The sequence below is a fragment of the Hylaeus volcanicus genome, chromosome 7 (genome assembly GCF_026283585.1).
Source record: "Hylaeus volcanicus isolate JK05 chromosome 7, UHH_iyHylVolc1.0_haploid, whole genome shotgun sequence".
Lineage (NCBI taxonomy): Eukaryota > Metazoa > Arthropoda > Insecta > Hymenoptera > Colletidae > Hylaeus > Hylaeus volcanicus.
This window is the reverse complement of record NC_071982.1, coordinates 10,927,594-10,946,287: the sequence shown is the minus strand read 5'-3', so window position 1 is coordinate 10,946,287 and position 18,694 is coordinate 10,927,594. Positions and strand designations below refer to the sequence as shown.

The 18,694-nt window shown below is 31.3% G+C and overlaps 2 protein-coding genes across 6 annotated transcripts; both read left to right on the top strand.

Annotated features, from left to right (window-relative positions):
- Positions 1–376: 376 nt before the first annotated feature.
- Positions 377–10,399, top strand: LOC128879594 (extended synaptotagmin-1). Of its 4 annotated transcripts, none has more exons than XM_054128898.1 (17): positions 377–553; positions 1,293–1,757; positions 1,840–1,980; positions 2,059–2,135; positions 2,535–2,601; positions 2,682–2,827; positions 2,905–3,025; positions 3,106–3,276; positions 4,719–4,816; positions 6,961–7,009; positions 7,067–7,156; positions 7,230–7,316; positions 7,391–7,549; positions 7,630–7,782; positions 7,867–7,990; positions 8,047–8,332; positions 8,402–10,399. In XM_054128898.1, the coding sequence occupies exons 2-17, from the start codon at positions 1,425–1,427 to the stop codon at positions 8,727–8,729; spliced, it is 2,430 nt and encodes an 809-aa protein (XP_053984873.1). In that variant the 5' UTR covers positions 377–553; positions 1,293–1,424; the 3' UTR covers positions 8,730–10,399. The 4 variants fall into 4 exon arrangements, with proteins under 4 accessions (XP_053984873.1, XP_053984874.1, XP_053984872.1 ...); XM_054128899.1 differs by lacking the exon at positions 4,719–4,816 and adding an exon at positions 6,249–6,343 and having other exon boundaries at positions 377–573; XM_054128897.1 differs by having other exon boundaries at positions 377–573.
- A 109-nt stretch (positions 10,400–10,508) lies between these two features.
- Positions 10,509–18,681, top strand: LOC128879596 (EF-hand domain-containing family member C2-like). Of its 2 annotated transcripts, XM_054128901.1 has the most exons (14): positions 10,509–10,643; positions 10,766–10,930; positions 11,089–11,239; positions 11,427–11,650; positions 12,366–12,608; positions 13,722–13,948; positions 14,219–14,410; positions 14,482–14,624; positions 15,660–15,856; positions 16,105–16,244; positions 16,859–16,972; positions 17,078–17,257; positions 17,398–17,500; positions 17,747–18,681. In XM_054128901.1, the coding sequence occupies exons 1-14, from the start codon at positions 10,590–10,592 to the stop codon at positions 17,900–17,902; spliced, it is 2,289 nt and encodes a 762-aa protein (XP_053984876.1). In that variant the 5' UTR covers positions 10,509–10,589; the 3' UTR covers positions 17,903–18,681. The 2 variants fall into 2 exon arrangements, with proteins under 2 accessions (XP_053984876.1, XP_053984877.1); XM_054128902.1 differs by lacking the exon at positions 11,089–11,239 and having other exon boundaries at positions 10,550–10,930.
- The last annotated feature ends 13 nt before the right edge of the window (positions 18,682–18,694 follow it).

Sequence of the window (18,694 nt, the reverse complement as noted above, 5' to 3'; positions counted from 1 at the left end):
TGTGTTACTTTTAACATCTGTTACTAAAATTATATTTTAATGCTTAGTGAAGTCCAAAATTGTATTTCTTCGATAGTTTTGATTTGTACTCAATATAAAACAAATATAAACATCTTTTTGTTTATAATTTGTTGCCATCGAGAACAAGCGAATATTATTAATAATGTTTTAATAATGCTGTTATTATGTGAAAAAATTGGGAGATTTCAAATTTTATTCGTGTTACTAGGTCAATATGATTTTTTAACAATGACCTTCCAATATTTTGCAATATTGAATCTCGCAAAACATAGTACGAAAATCTTTTTGGTGGCGTTCGCAACGCTACTTTCGATGAGCGTAAAGTTAGCTGCTAGTAGGATCGCATTTATATATATAGTTACGTTTTAGTGAGTCACTTCGACAGTTTCTTTACTCGACTAATTGATTAGTCCTCGAAAACATTCATCATTCATCCTCGGCAAAGTAATTTGAGAAGTATCATCCGGTTTTACTGTGCTCATATCTGTTCAACAGTTACACCAAGTCATAAAAAATATATATACATATGCGAGTACGACTTTTTTTATACATGTAAGCAAATTCTGCAATGCCTGTTTATTAAAATTTTATGAATTAACTAATGCTTACATATGTATTATTTAAAATTTTCATACGTTCATTATATTCATTTCTGCGCAGTATTAAATTGAAGACCATAACATAATAGATATCGTGAAATGATCGTATTATTTGTATGCATTTCTCATTTTTGATATATGCTTTTAATCATTGTTAATTGCAAATATTAATACGTGAAAAAGTATCACTAACAACGATTGCTTTATTCTGCTAAACACTATGTTTGACGGATATTAACATCCTGCTTGAGCCGATAAGAAATAATTTAATCTATATCAGTTTTAAAGGATTTTTACTATCTTAACAGCGGTTTTTCGTATCGCGCAGTATTTGGAAATCGCGCTACCTCTCGGTATTCATATATAAACGTAATTTATCTTATCTACCTCAAGAAATTCAATGTACTGTCATTTATAAGCATTAAATATATACACATATGTAGAATATATATTATTATGTATATTTATGTAAAACTGTAATAACCTTGCAGATATTTAAATACTTATTTTCAATATTCTACAACTTCTGTTCTTCTTGATGAAATATGTTATGAATGTATGATTTTTAAACAGTACAATTTAATTGGCATGATTATTTTGATTTCATGTTTTTCAGCCTTACATATTACAGCAAAAATTAAAGAAACATTTGTGCTTCATTATTTTTTGCAGAGAGGATATAAATTTATTGAAATCTAAAAGAAAACAAATTTTATATATATAACATGGAGTTATGTAAATAATTACAATTAACAGTTATTATAAATAAGATATTGATAAGCTGAGATTTACTTATTATTATAAATGGAAGGCAAATGCGAAGACAATAAAGTCTCCAAGCCAAATCCTTGGCCATATATGAATATAGGTTCACTAACTGTATCATTTTTTACCAAACTGGCAACTGCTGGTATTATTTGGGGATGGGGCTATCTAAATCTGAGCATAGGATGGTTAATTGCACCCATCGCTTTAGCAGCATGGAAATCAGAACGTCGAAAAGACAACGAATTAAAAACAATTACTGCCCAAGCTAGTGTAATGGCTAAAGAAAAAGAATTGGTTATGAGCCGATTAGATGAGTTACCTTCTTGGGTTTACTTTCCTGATTTTGATAGAGCTGAATGGCTAAATAAAGTAAGAGAAACTTCATTTAAATGTATTTTTCTATATTTACATATTTTATATTAATGTCAATTAATTTTTTTCATATTTTAAGGTTTTGTATAAAGTTTGGCCAAGTATAAATCATTTTGCTCGTGAACTGTGTAAACAGAGTATAGAACCTGCTATTGTTGAAAAATTAGTAGAATATAAAATAAAAGGATTTCAGTTTGAAAGATTAGTCTTGGGTCGTATTGTAAGTTGTTGTACATTGTCATGTTATATTCAACGTTAATGTATCAGTAAGAAAACTAATTTTTATTCATATTTGTAGCCCTTAAAAATTTATGGAATTAAAGCATATGATAAAAACACTACAAGAAATGAAGTGATAGTAGATGTTGAAGTTATGTATGTATTTGTATTAATAATAATGTCGTGTATTCATATTAACTACTTTGCCTGCAATTATGTACTATGGACATATTGGCCTTTCCATGATAAATTTAGTAATAATGTACCTTGCAAGTGATTTCTGATTAGTAGGAACAAAATCAATTGTCTCTTCTATTAATGCCATTATTATCATAATACTTTTTGTTTTATTATCATAGTATATTTATTATATTAACATTTGTATTTAAGTACATGCACTTTGTATACAATTTCAATAGAAATACTTCCAAGTGAGGTAGCCAGACTTCTATGTTATGTGGAATATTTAGTTGTATGCATCCGTCAATTTGCTGCTAGGCAAAGTGGTTAACAATATTCTTGACTTTGATATTTTAACTATAAATAATACTATAGGTATGCTGGTGACTGTGATATTACCTTTTCTGTTGGTAATATAAAAGGTGGTATTAAGGATTTTCAGGTAAGGAACAATGAATATAACTACTTTCAGTATGAATTTTTTAGTGACATTATTAGTTAACTTTAGTAAGTAACTTTTAGATTCGTGGAATGATGAGGATCGTCATGAAACCATTGTTATCTTCTATGCCTATAGTGGGAGGTGTACAAGCATTTTTCTTAAATCCACCAGCTGTTAATTTTAATTTAGTAGGAGTAGCTGATGTCCTTGATTTACCTGGATTTAAGTAAGAAGAACTAATTGTATAATTGTTTAATTGTATAATTATATAAAAATACAACTAACCATGTATTTCTTACACAGTGAAATACTAAGAAAAACGATAGTGGAACAAATAGCGGCTTTTGTGGTTCTACCAAATAAAATCGTTATACCTTTATGTGAAACAGTACCAGTTGAATCATTGAAAATTCCAGAGCCTGAAGTAAGCTTTCCACTTGGTACATTTTGTTAATATGTGTAATCATGTGAAATTTATACTAATTAATCATGATTTCTTTGTAGGGAGTTTTAAGAATTCATGTAGTAGAAGCGAAAAATCTTATGAAAAAGGATATTGGAATGTTGGGTAAGGGCAAGTCTGATCCATATGCCATTATAAATGTTGGAGCACAAGAATTTAGAACAAAAACACAAGTTAACACTGTGAACCCAAAATGGGATTTTTGGTGCGAGGTATGTACAATATTTTATTATAAAAGAAATTATATGTTTATAGTATTTAATGCATGTGCTTTGCAATCATTTTTTCTTGTAAGTCCATTGAAATTTCAAGCATAACATCTTTTACATGGTAAGAAATAATATTGTTTAAATAAATAAAAGCACGTGATATAACCAGGCATTTATTATTGAAGAGAACAAAACAAAGTATAAGACAATTATAATGTCTTGTAATTTAATCATATTTATGATGATCACATAAATTGTTACTTTATTATTTTTTCTATATGTTCCTTTTATGCAGAAATATGTATGTCTACGTTTTCGTTCTAGTTGTAAGATGTTGCTGATCTAACACTTGGCACCATGATTTGTTGATTATTGTTTTTTCTTAGTGAATTAGCAATCTGCAATCTTAAATGTATTTGTGTAAATTATTGTTATGCTTACAGCAAATCAATACAATTGATAGTTCTTACACATAGATCGGAAACATCTTAATTTATGTCAATTTAATTTAGTTTCTTACTTTGGTATGTATGTGTGTATGTGATGTGTGATGTGTTATGTGGGATTAGTGCGCCGTGACATCGGCCGTCGCTCAACAAATTACTGTGCTGCTATGGGACTATGATGACACCAAGGGTGATGAAAGTCTTGGAAGGTATGAACACATATTATGTATTGTTTCAAAATTGTATGTGGAAGATAAAATTTATATAAAAAATGAGTAACAATTGTTATAGTTTATCTATGACATTGTTCTTTTATTAAGATACTTGAGAAATATTACAATTTGATCTATCATTTCAATTACCATTTAATTATCATCTGCATATCTTCCCAATACAGTCAGTCAATAAAGTCTTTGTGCACCACATTTGCTACATTTCGTTTTTATGTATTGTTTAATTTAAAGTACCAATTGTAATTCACAACTCAATTGTAACATTAAATAACATAACTAAATTTACGCAATAGTAAATGAATTCATGTATGCTGTACAGAGACTATTTTGACCCACTGTAGATCTTGATTCATATAAACATGTAAAACAATCACTGTTGTTTGTAAAATATGTGCATGTTGGTGTTTTATATTGGTTGGTATGCTATCATTTATAATATCTATTTGGTTTGAGTGTGGGTAATTGTATGTGTGTCGCTTTATTGTATCAGCAATTTTTTAACAATAAAAGATAATTTAGATGTATACATTCTAGTAATATCAATTATTCTTTTAATGCTCGTACTGGTTTTCTATCTATTGTTGAAGCACTTTGATTAGTTCAGTTATATTCATAGTCATTCTATGTGGCACATATGTATTCAATGTATCATAATTTATTTGAAGGAATAATAAATTTGCAAATTCTATTAGTACACAGATGAAAGATTTATAAAGCAATATTTTCATCTTTTATATTTTATGCACTTCATAATATTGGCACACAGGCTGTGATCTGTTCGTGTATAATGCAGAAGGCTATGGTGTTTCTTTGGGATAGGGATGCAAGCATTCCATGTGTTCAGTATGATGACTTCCTTGGCAGGTAGTAGATGTATTCATAAGAAGTTATAACATAATATTTAGTAATTTAATAAAAACAACGAACATCAACCGAGTGACATTTTTGCATGCCATTTTGGTGTTTATAAATCTTTCTTATCACATTAATATGAGTCTTAACAAGTTATAGTAGTTAATGTTAATGACTAATATGTTTGTGATGTTCAATACAATGTGTGCCATATATATCTCGATTTGCCTTATTTATTTATTATATTACTTCATCTATTATTTCCATAATTCAATAAGTCCTAAGAAATTGCTGTTTACCGGAAACTGATCGCGATAACTTCGTATGTACATGCCCGGCTGTGAATCATAGTGGAATAATAAAGAAAAATTAACAGATTTCACGCTCGTCGTAAGAATGAAGGGATTGAAAATTAAATACAGTAAAAAGCTTTTCTCCATTAGCACCCCCCGTATTCCAGTATCTCATATCTATCCATTTGTTCCTGTCTCTGTCCACGCTTCATTCTATGTCACAAACGTTATACTTCCCCGTTAGCACCCCCCTTGTTTAAAAAATAAAATGATTTTTTATCATAAAACTCCTTGATCATTTCACTAGACCAGGTGTAAAGTGTAGCTTAATTAATTTCTTTTTTGCTTAACCCACTATGATTCTTAGCTTACCACGTATTGAAGACATGTGATAAAATAAAAAGAACCGAAATACAGTTTAACATTATATATTTATGGGGAATTACCACATGATAGTTCATTAGGGAAAAATCATAGCAACTTCTCACAATTCAGAGTAATGTAAATAGTACCGTTCATAATTTATGTTACTTTTTAAAATATATGCATTCAAGTAATTTTCAAATTCATTGTGCATTTTCATACCACTATTATTTATCTTTTGCTCCATATTTATGTTATAGTGTATTAACAATTTCTGTGATTTCCTTTCTTTTCCAATAACCAGTTTAACACTTAATATGTGGGGCAATTGGATGAATTTATATGCTTTATTAAAATATTTATATTACATTCTTTTCTACTTTTGTTCAGGTTTTACTGAAGATTCCAGATATGGAAAGATCTGGTTGAAAAATCACAACAGTTTTCAATACAACTAAGTGTATATTTTTGTTTATATAACATAGTATAAATAAACTTCTAGTTTGTATTACTTTTCGAAAAACAAGTAAAGTTTTACGGTGGCATAAAACGAATCTTTGATAGTTGCACAGTGAATGATACTTTTCAAAACACATACCGCTATGAAATAATCCATGGCCTGCAGATTAAGTGTTAACTATAGGTATACAATTTTTGATTAATTATATAATATGTAATAACTTTGTAATTTTTAAAGTTTGTTTATAATTTTATTTGTTGAGTTTATGAGAGTGATTAGGTGACGGTAGTTGTTAAATAAAAAACTAAACTGGATTATATGATGACAGTTTATAGTGGAAAAGAGCTTGGGAGCTCATTACAACACAGTGGTTGCCCATCTCTTTGACAAAGACAACGCTGGTCAAGATGATCCACTTGGCAGGTATTGCTACTTGTAGCAAGTACGTTTTTCCCAGGAATAGAATGCATTTGAAAATTCTTATGTAATTAGTTTAGGGGAACATTTATTTTTTTTCGACTATTGTAGATTGCGTGCTTGTCAATTTGCAGAATTTTCAAAATTGAAATTATACTGCTCTTATGATGCATGTTGTTGGAACGTCAATTACAAAAAACACAGTAATTTTATATTATAAAGATAGTATGAGATATATGTGCCATTTACGAATACAGTGAAATAAAATTCATGTCACCATATTACTCTTTTCATATTGTTATAAACTATTTCATTTATAAGATAATATCCTAGAGTGCTGCTTATATGACTATGAATGTATGTAATATAGAAAAATTGATTGTTTATTTGTGAAATGAATGGCATTAAAGCAATTATAATATATTGCTTTTATTGCATGAATGCTTTATAACATGCATGAATTACATGGAAAATTTCATGCATTATAAATTTCAGCACATTAATCATGCTACTGAACTTGTTTAATTCCCATTATCATAAATGACATATGTTAATAATAGGTCGTATATTATATACCAGATAAATTGTGAAATACACTATTTTCCTATGTTGTGTTAATGTAGGGCTACCATTGAAGTCAGTCGTGTCAAGAAAAAAGGAAGCATTGATACGGTAAGTAAAAAATATATTATGATTGTTACAGTAATAATGAAAATGTACTGTATGTAGTGGGTTTCATTGGAACAAGCAAAACATGGTATGGTTCACCTACGGCTAACATGGTTTCAACTTTCAAAAAATGTTGCTGATTTGAAAGCTGTATGTATTTTTAAAACATTGTAAGCTTGATAATTTTAAACGTTGTTCTTTATTACATTGTTGATATATACAGGCTTTAATTGAAACTCAAGAACTTAGAGTAACATCAATGAGTACAGCTCTTCTTATTGTTTATATTGATTCAGCTAAAAATTTACCAGTAAGTATGCAATCAATTAATTTTAAATAAAAATTATTAAGTTCAGAAAAGTAACTGTAATTATTAAATTTTAGTGTGTTCGAGGAAATAAACAGCCTGATGTTTATCTTGAAGCAAGTGTTGGTGGAAATACAAAAAGAACAAGTACTATGTTACGTTCCTGTGATCCGGTATGGGAACAAGGCTTTACCTTTTTAGTTAGCAATCCAGAAACTGGTGCTTTATATATAAAGGTTACATATATTTTGTAAAGATCGTCATTTCTTTATTTTTTATTACAAATATCTCTATTTATATGTACATTGGATTTTAGATCACAGATGAAAAAACTACTTCCGTAGTGGGAGAATTGAATTATAATATCTCTTTACTTCTGAAACAGAATAATCTTGAAATTTCCCAACAACCTTATGATCTGCAGACGACCGAGGTTGACAGTAAACTAATATTGTCTATGTCATTAAACGTACGATTTTTTAAATTTATATACATATATTTTCATATAAGATGAAATTATACGTTATATTTACGTATATATTTTCAAATGCAGATACTGAAATATGAAGAACCCGAGCCCACTTCAGAAGAGGATGACGATGACTATGACATTAACCAGCTCAATAAAAGAATTGAACGCCAAGAATCAAATATCAGCAATACATTTTCTTCTAGTCGTAAGTGTACTACTTACCTACTTATATTTAAATTTTATATAATATACACTTTTCAGTTCCACCTAGTCCATTGAAAAGGCAAGCGTCAAAAGAATCAGTGAACAGTTTTACCCACAGTACTGGTTCAGGTGCAGCAATTGGATCTGAAGAGCTAGTTGCAGTAAACGAAGAAGCAATTGTCACTAATGCTGCACCATCTTCTCGTACTGGAAGCCCCCAGTTAATTCATAGAAATCTGAGTGTAACGTCATCTGCAGGCGACTATAAATTAGGACGTATACAGATGTCCTTGCGTTACAACATACAAAGGCAGAAGCTTATAATTGTTATACATAAAATAGCGTATGTATACCATTAATGCAAAAATTAGAAAATTTCATAAATTGTTAATTGAAGGTTTTGTTGTTGCAGTAACTTACCTCTGCCACAGAATGATCCACACAATATACCAGATCCATATGTGAAACTCTATCTCCTTCCCGATCGCCATAAGGAAACCAAGCGTAAAACAGCAGTCATGAAGGATAACTGTAATCCAATCTTTGATGAACAATTCGAGTATGTTGTTTCTCAAGGCGATTTAAATACTCGCACATTGGAAGTATCAGTGTGCACTCAGAAAGGTTGGTTGTCTGCCGGAAGTAACGTAATGGGTCAAGTCCATTTAACTTTGAGTGAAATGGATATTACAAAATCGACCACGAGCTGGTACGATTTACAACCAGAGACTAAGGACTAGAAAATGAAGAAAAGCAAGTGGAGATGTGTCCAGTTGCTTATGTGTTTTTGAATGTCTACGGTATGGAATCTCTCTAAACGTTGAAAGCTCAAACAATGTGATCAGACCAAATTTTGCATAGTAAAAGAAAAATGACAAATTATGACGTACCACGAACGTTATGAAAGATCTGAAATGATTATGTTTATTAATACTTGGACCGTCCACTGTCGTCTTTAGTTCTACAGGCACGTTGCGTACTATTTTTGTTAAATATATTTTATATTATTTACGCTTATAAAATACTTTTGTCACTAGCAAGTGCCATACACATGATCTGTTGTTACTAAAATCTACATGATATGCACAAGAATATTTATATACATAATACTATCATCGTGCGAATAGAATTCGCTACTTAGAAAGTATATAACTTACGATTAGTATCTACATAAGTAGTTACAAATAACAATTACTTTTAGTTATATATTTAAAACTACAAGCACTGGATGTTTGTTTTGTTTTTTCTACGCTTAACTGTTTCACAAACTTTAATGCTTTATTACTAATTGTACGCATTACGCATTTATATGTATATTTTAAACGATAACTTATTGATTTAGTATACGATCTACGCGTTATATCATTAAGAACAGTATCATTCAAAGTGTAACCTTTTGCACTCCATTAGCGCTGTTATGGCAACATACGTTTCGAACAATACCAATAAAATCTTTCAAATCTGCCAAAGGCTGTTATATATACCAGATAAACTGTGATAATACAATAAAGACGTTATAATACGGTAATGAGAATGAACAATCATGCAATGTGTCAATAATTTTTCTGTTGGTTAATTGTTTATAGCATCTTATCATATTATAGCTGGTTAATATGAAAATGCATGATAAATTTATCGAGATTGATGTTTCAGCCTATGCATGGCAAATCTTTAATAGTTATAATCACTTAAGAATGTTTACAAAATCAGCTAAACACACATTAAACCTAAATACTATATCTAAGCGACCATAAATCAAGAATGTTTTCATTTTCAGAAGTGACACTATAAATTTCTTGGAGTCGCCAGTAGCTTACATTATTCAATTCTTGGAGTGCAAAAGGCTAATAATAAATTTTAAGAAATTCTTTTTTTATTTTGTGAAGATAACCTTAGTAAAGAATGTAGCGAAGTACTGTCCAGATTTTCTAATTATCTAAAAAATGACAAATGTTCGAATATCATCGAATCGTTAAAGCAAACTCTTGTTCTACTCTGCTTTACTTACGTCGGAAATTAGTTATCTAAAAGAATCCGTAAAAACACAAAATATTATCTATATACAGTAGGATAAGCTGCAAACATTCGTATGACGATATCTGTAATACTTTTTGAAAAATAGGTATACCAAGTTAATCAGAATTTGCGTTGGCGAAATAGTGTACGAAGCTACTGGAACGAAATATGCGAAACCTCGCAGTGCGCGAAAAATTAAGGTTAACATGAATTATTGAGTCAAACTAATATAGTATATACATGTTATATTTATATACCAGAGTGTTTTGCTATATTATATATTGCTATATATTATATAAATTTATGTTTTGGTATATACTGGTAGAAAATTATGCCAGTATAATGTTACATGTTGTTGATGATAAAAAATATATATAAGCATTTCAAACTGCTATTTTCTGGAGTTCTTTCTATGACTTCATTGACTCCATGGAACCATCGTCAAGGAAACACAACAGTAATAAATTGAAGTGATTCATTCTGTTACACCGATGTTGTATTGTGTAAAGTGTTATTAATTATGTACTTAAAATTGTGTTTAATGCATTAATTGTACATACACATTACATGTGCTTTGTTACAAAATGCAACGTGATCGGGTGCTTCCTTTCCTACCAGGATATAATTTCGATAGTAATGTAAATGACTTCTCAATTTTATAATATTTCTCATACAATGATCCATGAAAATAGTAACCTTCAAATAAAGCTTAATGGAATGATAAATACTGAAAGGTATACAGTGTATTTTACTTATTTAGCTCGGCCGAACAAGATTTCATAGAGATCAATATTTCGGTAAGATACACGATGGTGTTTATTATTTATCAGAAAAGGCAGATAAGGGCGATCATGTTCGCTTTCCATCGATTTATCCTCGTGGAGAAGTACATGAATTGCCTCCATGGATTGCTTATGATGGTCAGGTACGATAATTTATAAATTAAAGAAACTCAACCAAGTGTCACAAGTAATACCTGTTAAGAAATATAAACGTAGTAAAAGCAATAATATAATAAATGTACTTGCTATAAAAAACGTCCTAATAATGGAAACATTTAATATTTCGTATATATTTTTATAGAGATTAATGTTCAAGGCTTTTTTTCAAGAAACTGTTCAAGAAAGATGGAAAACTGCTTATCAAATTCGTATAGTGAATATCAGTTTCTTCTTGGAGGATGGAACAATGAAAGTTTCTGAACCTTCCACGGAAAATAGTGGTCTTGAGCAAGGTTCAATTGTGGATTGTTTATTTGACCTTTTGTTATTGCCATGCTTTCAGTAGACTCTCGCTTAAAGACTATTTACAGCCAATTTTAGTTTGCCCATCTTTTTAAAAGTACCACCAGAAAGAGGAAAAATGTTCTAATTTTCATAAAAAGAATATAATTTTAGCGTTATAAAATTTCATCTGTTCAGGTGTTCTATTAAAACGACAAAGAGTCCCAATGCCGGATCCAGTCAGATATAGATACTACGATATAATTGATTTAAACATCGGCAAAGAACCAGAAATTTTTGGCAGAGTATATAAAATCGTCGACTGTGATAAATTCACAAGACAATTTCTGAATCGTATGGGAATTCCAGTCCCAGATCCAATTGAAATACCAAAAGATCCTTACACGGAGTTACGAAAATTTGTAAGCTTACCAAGTATGCCATTCAAAATACTAAGAGAATTACTTATTCAAATAACTGTATCTTTTTTTATTTCTGGAATTTCATTTATTTTCTTGGTCTATTGTAAATGTGATTTCTTAATTCTTTCAAGCAGCTTATTCATATTAACCATTTCCACTCTGAGCTAACTCATTGCATGTGCAAACAGCTATCATATTACATTAATATCAGAATCATGTAATTTATTGAAGTGATATTTTGTTTATATGAATCTTTAGATATAGAGGGATATACTTATGACAAGAAATCGAAATTTGATATCTCATTTTTTTCTAATATATATGGTAACATGTAAAACAGTTACCAATATATATCGAAGACCCTTTCTTTTATGCTACAGTCTTATGCTTCCTTGATTATCTTTCTAAGTTGTACTATAATATTTCATGCAAAGTGTGCTCATACGTTTTCTTTATGTGTTGACATTATTGTGAATATACATCCTTTACGTATTCTTTTTCTAAGTAACACCAGCACATATTCTTTTGCATTCATATATTTCATTGTCAGCCTATATACCATGTTTCAAGGGCGATGCTCTCTGAACCATCTAGTGTGTTAGGTAATGCCCTGACAAGGCTGGACCTTGTAAATAAGGTATAAAGTATAAGGTATAGGCTTAATTCTTTTACGTTTCATGAACAGCGTACTTTCATTTGTATAATCGAAACATAGGAAGCGTTTCCGAAGAAACCCAACCGGAGAGTCGACAGTCGTGGTAATTTTATGAAGTATGACAGACAGGTACTTCGTTTTTACGGTTATTGGGACGACACGGATAGTCTTTATGGTGTTATTCACGATCTCGAAATTCATTACTACCTTGCCGATAATACAATGGAAATAAAAGAGAACGTGCCACCAAATTCTGGACGAGATTCCGGTTTCATGTTTTTGCGACGAATGAAGGTTCCAAAAGTATGTTGTTTTTTCATGTATAATTAATTTGAATTTCTTATTAAGTATGTGGAGAAAACCGAAATTATTTGTATGCTCGGATGCAACAAAGCTTTTTTTAAAAATTAGTGTCGTCAGCAAAGAAATTCAAATGTTTGACAATTCAATAGGCGCTTCAATAATACCTCTGCAAGTTTTCTTTATGTTTTGAAAATAGACACGGAAACAAATGAGATGGCAGTAGTGATTCGACCTTACTCACGCATAGTAAATTACCGCAAAATTACCATAAGAGTTTTTAATGCTATCTAGCGGTTCCATAATGAACTACTGTAGTCAGAAGCATAACACGGGTTATATGTATTAATTTTAAATAGTATTTTGTAATACTATACTTCTAATTTAATTATTTTAAAAATTAATTTAAATTGAAAAGAATAATCTTTGGAATCTTATCGACTGGGAACAAATATTTGGTTAATCGTCTTGTAGAAAAAATATGTTTTATCGGTTAATTAGCCAAATACTTTACCGGTAAATAACAGAACACTTGTCCACCTCTATCGCTATGGTAGTGTAGTGTGAATCCAATTTTTGGTATTCTACCACTAGATGGCAAACTTTCCACTTTTTTCGAATCACTAATTCAAACGATTTCTCTTTTCGATGGAAACTTGCTATTTTGTTATGGAAAAACAATAGTTTTGAAAGTCGAAAGGGGGAGTCAGTAAACTACAGCCATTTCAGTAAAAATCAAAATTATGAAAAATCCTTTGGAAACTTAGCAGTTCTTTATATATAGAATAAACCCTCAAAATTTGAAGATGATCGATGAAATAATTTTTTAGATATCGTATACACCGAAGAAAAAGATGTTTTCGGAGATTTCCTGTATCTTAGCTATTTTTTAATATATTTGAACAAAAAATGTATATATTAAATTCAGTAATAGCACTATAAAATTATGCTTTGTTTTTGATTAAATATGTATTTAAATTGTGAAATTACTGCGCGTAGCCCTGATTTACACTAAGTCTGAGTTTCTTCTAATGCGGTTTTCACATTTTGTACAAAATCTGAGATTTTAGAACGCGATACGAATTAATCAAGTTAATTAAAATTAATTTATTGCAGTTCTTCTCCGGACTGGAACCGCTTGGCGCAGGTGATCCCTTCACCGTTCTAAATGTTATTGGAGACGATACTGCGCGTGGTTATTACTCGATAGATTCTTTAAACACTGGACAAGTTTGCAGAGATATTTATAAAGATAACGAGCTTAATATTGGTGCCCAAATAAACGTTTTTGGAAGAAAGATTGTTATAATAGATATGGACGCTTTTACAAAGGAATATTATAGGTGAAACTTAGTTTCTTCACTTTTATCTACAATTAGACAAACGTAACCATCTCTACCATAAGTTTTGTTCACTTGGTGTAAATGGTCTCTCGCGCAAACAATTTACTGTCGGGAAGAGTGATAAGTACACTCCGGATCTTTATACAAAATAAAATCTTGGCTAACGTACCTAATTGAACCTAATACAAAATTGAACCTAATATTTATATTAATTCCTAATAATAATTAACCTAATAATTACAATAATATTTTTCATTTATTGTATCAAAGGACGAAGTACGGTTTGGACGATTTCACACCCTTGCAGAGACCTCGTAAAGGCGACGAAGTTTGCATGAAAGTCGAAAAATACATTCCACCTTACAACGGTTTTGGTTCCTACGAAGATTCTCTTGGAAATTGTTTCTCGGTGATGCCGCAACCACCCAAAATAGACATTATCAAATTTCTCTATTACGATAAGTACGTGCAGTATAACAAAAATTCACGATTCTTAAGTGCAATATTTTAATCGATCTTTCGCTCGATTTCAGGCAAGGCTTCGACAGCCACGTCCTGAGATTTAGAGCCAAGATGGTATCAAAGAGTCCGGAAAACCAAGGCAGAGCGTTCATTATTAGAGTTTTTCTAATGGATGATACGATTTCTATTTTCGAATTGGGAATAAGAAATTCAGGTGAGGTCCAAGGATATTTTATTAAGCATTCAATTTCGAACGTTTCAAAGTTTGAAAAGGTTTTTAATAAAATTTAGTAAAGTAAAAGTTTCAATTATACACGGTTTTTCCTTAGCGAAAAATGTTGTTTCAAATCACTTCCCGAACCACCCCTTCTTTCAATGCGTTACAACATTTTTGGGACACCCTGTATTCGTACAGTGGAGTTCAAGGTAAGCTCCGGAGCTTGGACAGTCCCCTCTTTTCTTCATTTTGGTTATGGGTTCTACGCTGCCGCAGCTTTGAGGGGGTGACACAAATAAAACGCTGAAAAATAAGGCTTTATTTAAGAATTTATTATGAACAAACGGTTCAACGAAATTATTTGAAATTTTGTACACGTGTTTTGTGTTGAGTTTATAGAGCTTAGCTGGGCAGCTACTGACTTATTCGCTCCCCTTATTTTTGCTATTGCACTTATCTTATTCCTTATTTTTTCGCCCTTGGATTTTTTCCATACTTCATATTTTTGTTAGCAAGCCCTAATCTAACCATAAAAAAGCCTGGGCGGACGCCCAAGATCTCAGCGTGGTAGTCGACTACGCTACACACTGCTCCATCATCCACTACCCTCTGCTACCTCGGTTGAATAGTTATTTTATAGTGCATCGATTTTTCGCCCATATTGCACTTATCGTGTACATTTTCCTTTTACATAACATCTGTGTTCTCTATTAAAAATTAGTTACTAGAGGGCATCAAGGAGAGTCGCCTCAAAGGTTTTTTTGAATTTTTCAACCCCTCCCGTCACCCCTGGCCTTCTCCAAAGAGGCGTTTTTCTACACCCTCTCCTTTAGAGGTGTGAATTAACCACTTCACATCAACCGTCGCCAATGCAACTTTGCACACACCCAGAAGACACTTGAAAACTATTCCTCACGAAGTTTCACCGAAATCGGTTGAAAACTCTCGTAATTATGAAGAGTTAAAAAAGTGTGCCGCTAATTTTGTCCAGTAGTTTATATGTGTATAGGTTTATATTTTCCATATTTCTAGGTTTCAGGCGATCCCTCTTCCAAAAAAGAATGCCAGTAATGTTGCCTAATCAAGAGATATTCGTAAATAGGAAACCGGATTATTATAAACCAAAGGATTTTTATATCGGAGCGCGCGTTAATTTAAACAATTTCATCTTTGAACTCATCTCAGCCGACGTTTATGCTCTTCGTTACATGGAGTTACATCGCGATAAGGTTCTATAATTCACATCCGTTTCGGTGTTTCAGTATTTTTTAAAACACATATTCTGAAATACAGATATTTCAAAATGTGTTTTCATTTATTAATTATTTTTAATTGCTAATAGTTCATTTACGTTCATTCACGTAGATAATATCAAGTTTGATATATTTATTCTATTTATTCTATTCTGATACACGATTAATGTTTATTGTTATATGTCTTTCTTTAATCGCACGTACTTACACCTTTTATCGTACAGTTTCCGCAAGCTGACGTCAGATTAATCCTGGGAAAATTACGGGAAATTTTGAAACCAGTTTACAAGGAATTTATACAACACTATACACCCGTGAAATCAATCGACGAAGATCTTTCAATACTGTCATACGAGAAACTCAGGTATTTTGTTTTCCGCAGAATAGTTTACCTATGCGTAGTGGACGAGTTACGTTATTAAATCGAGTAAGGAATGAAAATATTCAGAATACCAGTTGATGTGGAGCTCGTCAATTCTATGCTTCATCAGTATGTAAAGTGACGATATAAAAATCAAACAAAAATTGTACATCTCGACGAGATATGAAATTGCCGTCAAATGTACTATTAACCATTACTGGATTCAAGTCTCTTTACTTTCCTGAAATGTAAAAATGGGAAATGTGCGATTTAATTGGAGCAAGCGATTTTTAAAGGTTATTTTTTAATACAAGTATGCGAAAAGTATACATGATACTTGAAATGAAGTTGATTCATGGCATTTGAGTTACTCATAGTAGATCAAAGTAGACGTTCGCGGATCAGAAAAATTATTTAAATAAAAATATACTGTACCTTTAACCGTTGTTCAAGGAGTTTTGATAATCCGAGTTATCTTTATTCGACGAATACAACAATTCAAAGCATACAAAATAAAGATATGTCAAAATGTGTTTCCATTTATTAATTATTTTTAATTGCTAATAGTTTTATATTCACGTAGATAATATCAAGTTTGATATATTTATTCTATTTAGAGATATGTTATACAAGTATTCGAACGGCAAAATAACAGAACACGAAACAATTACGATTGCTCGACACTATTCCTCGCACGAAAAGAAGGAATTCCGCACTCGTGAATATGTAAGGTAATCAAATTTGATATACAAATTTGTATATCTTTTCTGAACATATTTATTTCTTTATTTCTGTGTTATTGTATATCCACAACTGTCACACATTTTTTTTTGTAGAACCCTAATGCACACAGAACTCCTGCGATCGTTATGGAACGAGCTCGATCGATTGGAAGAAGATCTTCATCGATGCGACAGAGGAAGAACAGGATTTCTATCACGGGACACAATATATACTATACTCCGTGGATCCAGAATACCAGTTGACGTGGAGCTCATCAATTCTATGCTTGATCAGTATGTAAAGTGACGATATAAAAAAAATATATATATACATGTCGGATTGAGTAACCTCCTCCTTTTCGAAGTCGGTTAAAAATTAAACAAAAATTTTACATCTCATTACAAAAAGTAATATTAATTAATATTGATTTCAGTATTCGTAGAAACGAGGAAGAGAAATTAGATTACAATGACTTGTTGCGATTCATGAACGTGAAAGTTGATCCACTACCTCCTGCAACACCTATTAATATTAAGGTATTTCTAAGGGGTATAGAGTGGTGGGGATGGTTTCAGGGCATTTATGGGAGAGAAAGTGCATTTGTGGAGACTTTACTGTAAATAGTATTCCACGCGGGTTTATGCTAAATCAGTTAATTTTTAATTCGTAATTGATCGAAAATAGCTCAATAGCTTATCTGTACGATAATCTTTAATATAATAATTTCCTATATAATAATTGTTCACTGCGGTTATTGTTAAATATATTTACGCAATTTCCAGACGGCACTTTGGTGGGCATCGGAGAAGGAACCTGATTGCGGCGCTGGAATAAACTGGTGCGCTTTCATCAAGGATTTAGATGTCAAAGAGGAAGAGGGAGATCCAGATGGAAGTTCCAAAGCTCTAGACCAGAAATGTATCACACTGAATGATTGAGAAAAATGTATCGCGAAAAATGTATTCAAAATAACTTTTCTATTCTCTTTTCGACATAATCGTGATGATATTTTTAAAACATACCTATTCACGGCTCACGTGTGATTTTTATGCTACAAAAAACACCATCGACACTTTTGGGATGAATAAATACGCGCACTTCTATGTCAAGTAATATTTATTGTAGAATATAATTTGCATATAAACTACGTCAAATTTAGCAAATTATTTACATTGTACTAATCACGTTTATATCTAGCATGCGGCTAAAACAGTGTTGCCTGGCCTTGATCTTGTGAATTTATATTTTATCACCAGATCGCGAATACTCGATTATCTGTTTTTGTTCGGTGTCTCGATATGAAACTTTCTTACATCGTTTTCATGGTTTTGAATTAGCTGACCGACAACACTGCGCTATATTCGCAACATTTGAAGACACGAAGTTCAATAAATAGCAAACGATATAAATAAGGGCCGTACGAAGTGTTATTATTAATCATGTTTTCATAAATACTCTCGTCACGATTATTAACCCACTGTTCGTACACGTTTCGATGCAATTACGATGATCTCTAAAAACAGTTACAAATACAGGTTTCGTAATATCCCTCGATTTTTTTTCAAATTCTGACGACAATTAATCATACGATATACAGTCAGTCCTATAAGTATCCGTACCCTCTATCGCATCTATGTCTATTCAAGAAATTTGTCTCGATTTTCAAACAAACTTTTTATTATAAATATATCCATGTTTCAAGTTCATTCAGACAAAGCTTCGGTATTGCG

Coding starts and splice junctions, on each gene's coding strand:
- LOC128879594 (XM_054128898.1), top strand. CDS start 1,425: ATGGAAGGCAAATGCGAAGACAATAAAGTCTCCAAGCCAAATCCTTGG. Junction 1,758..1,839: donor GAGCTGAATGGCTAAATAAA/GTAAGAGAAACT, acceptor TCATATTTTAAG/GTTTTGTATAAAGTTTGGCC. Junction 4,817..6,960: donor TATGATGACTTCCTTGGCAG/GTAGTAGATGTA, acceptor GTGTTAATGTAG/GGCTACCATTGAAGTCAGTC.
- LOC128879596 (XM_054128901.1), top strand. CDS start 10,590: ATGCAACGTGATCGGGTGCTTCCTTTCCTACCAGGATATAATTTCGAT. Junction 11,240..11,426: donor AAATAGTGGTCTTGAGCAAG/GTTCAATTGTGG, acceptor TCATCTGTTCAG/GTGTTCTATTAAAACGACAA. Junction 14,625..15,659: donor ATTGGGAATAAGAAATTCAG/GTGAGGTCCAAG, acceptor CCATATTTCTAG/GTTTCAGGCGATCCCTCTTC.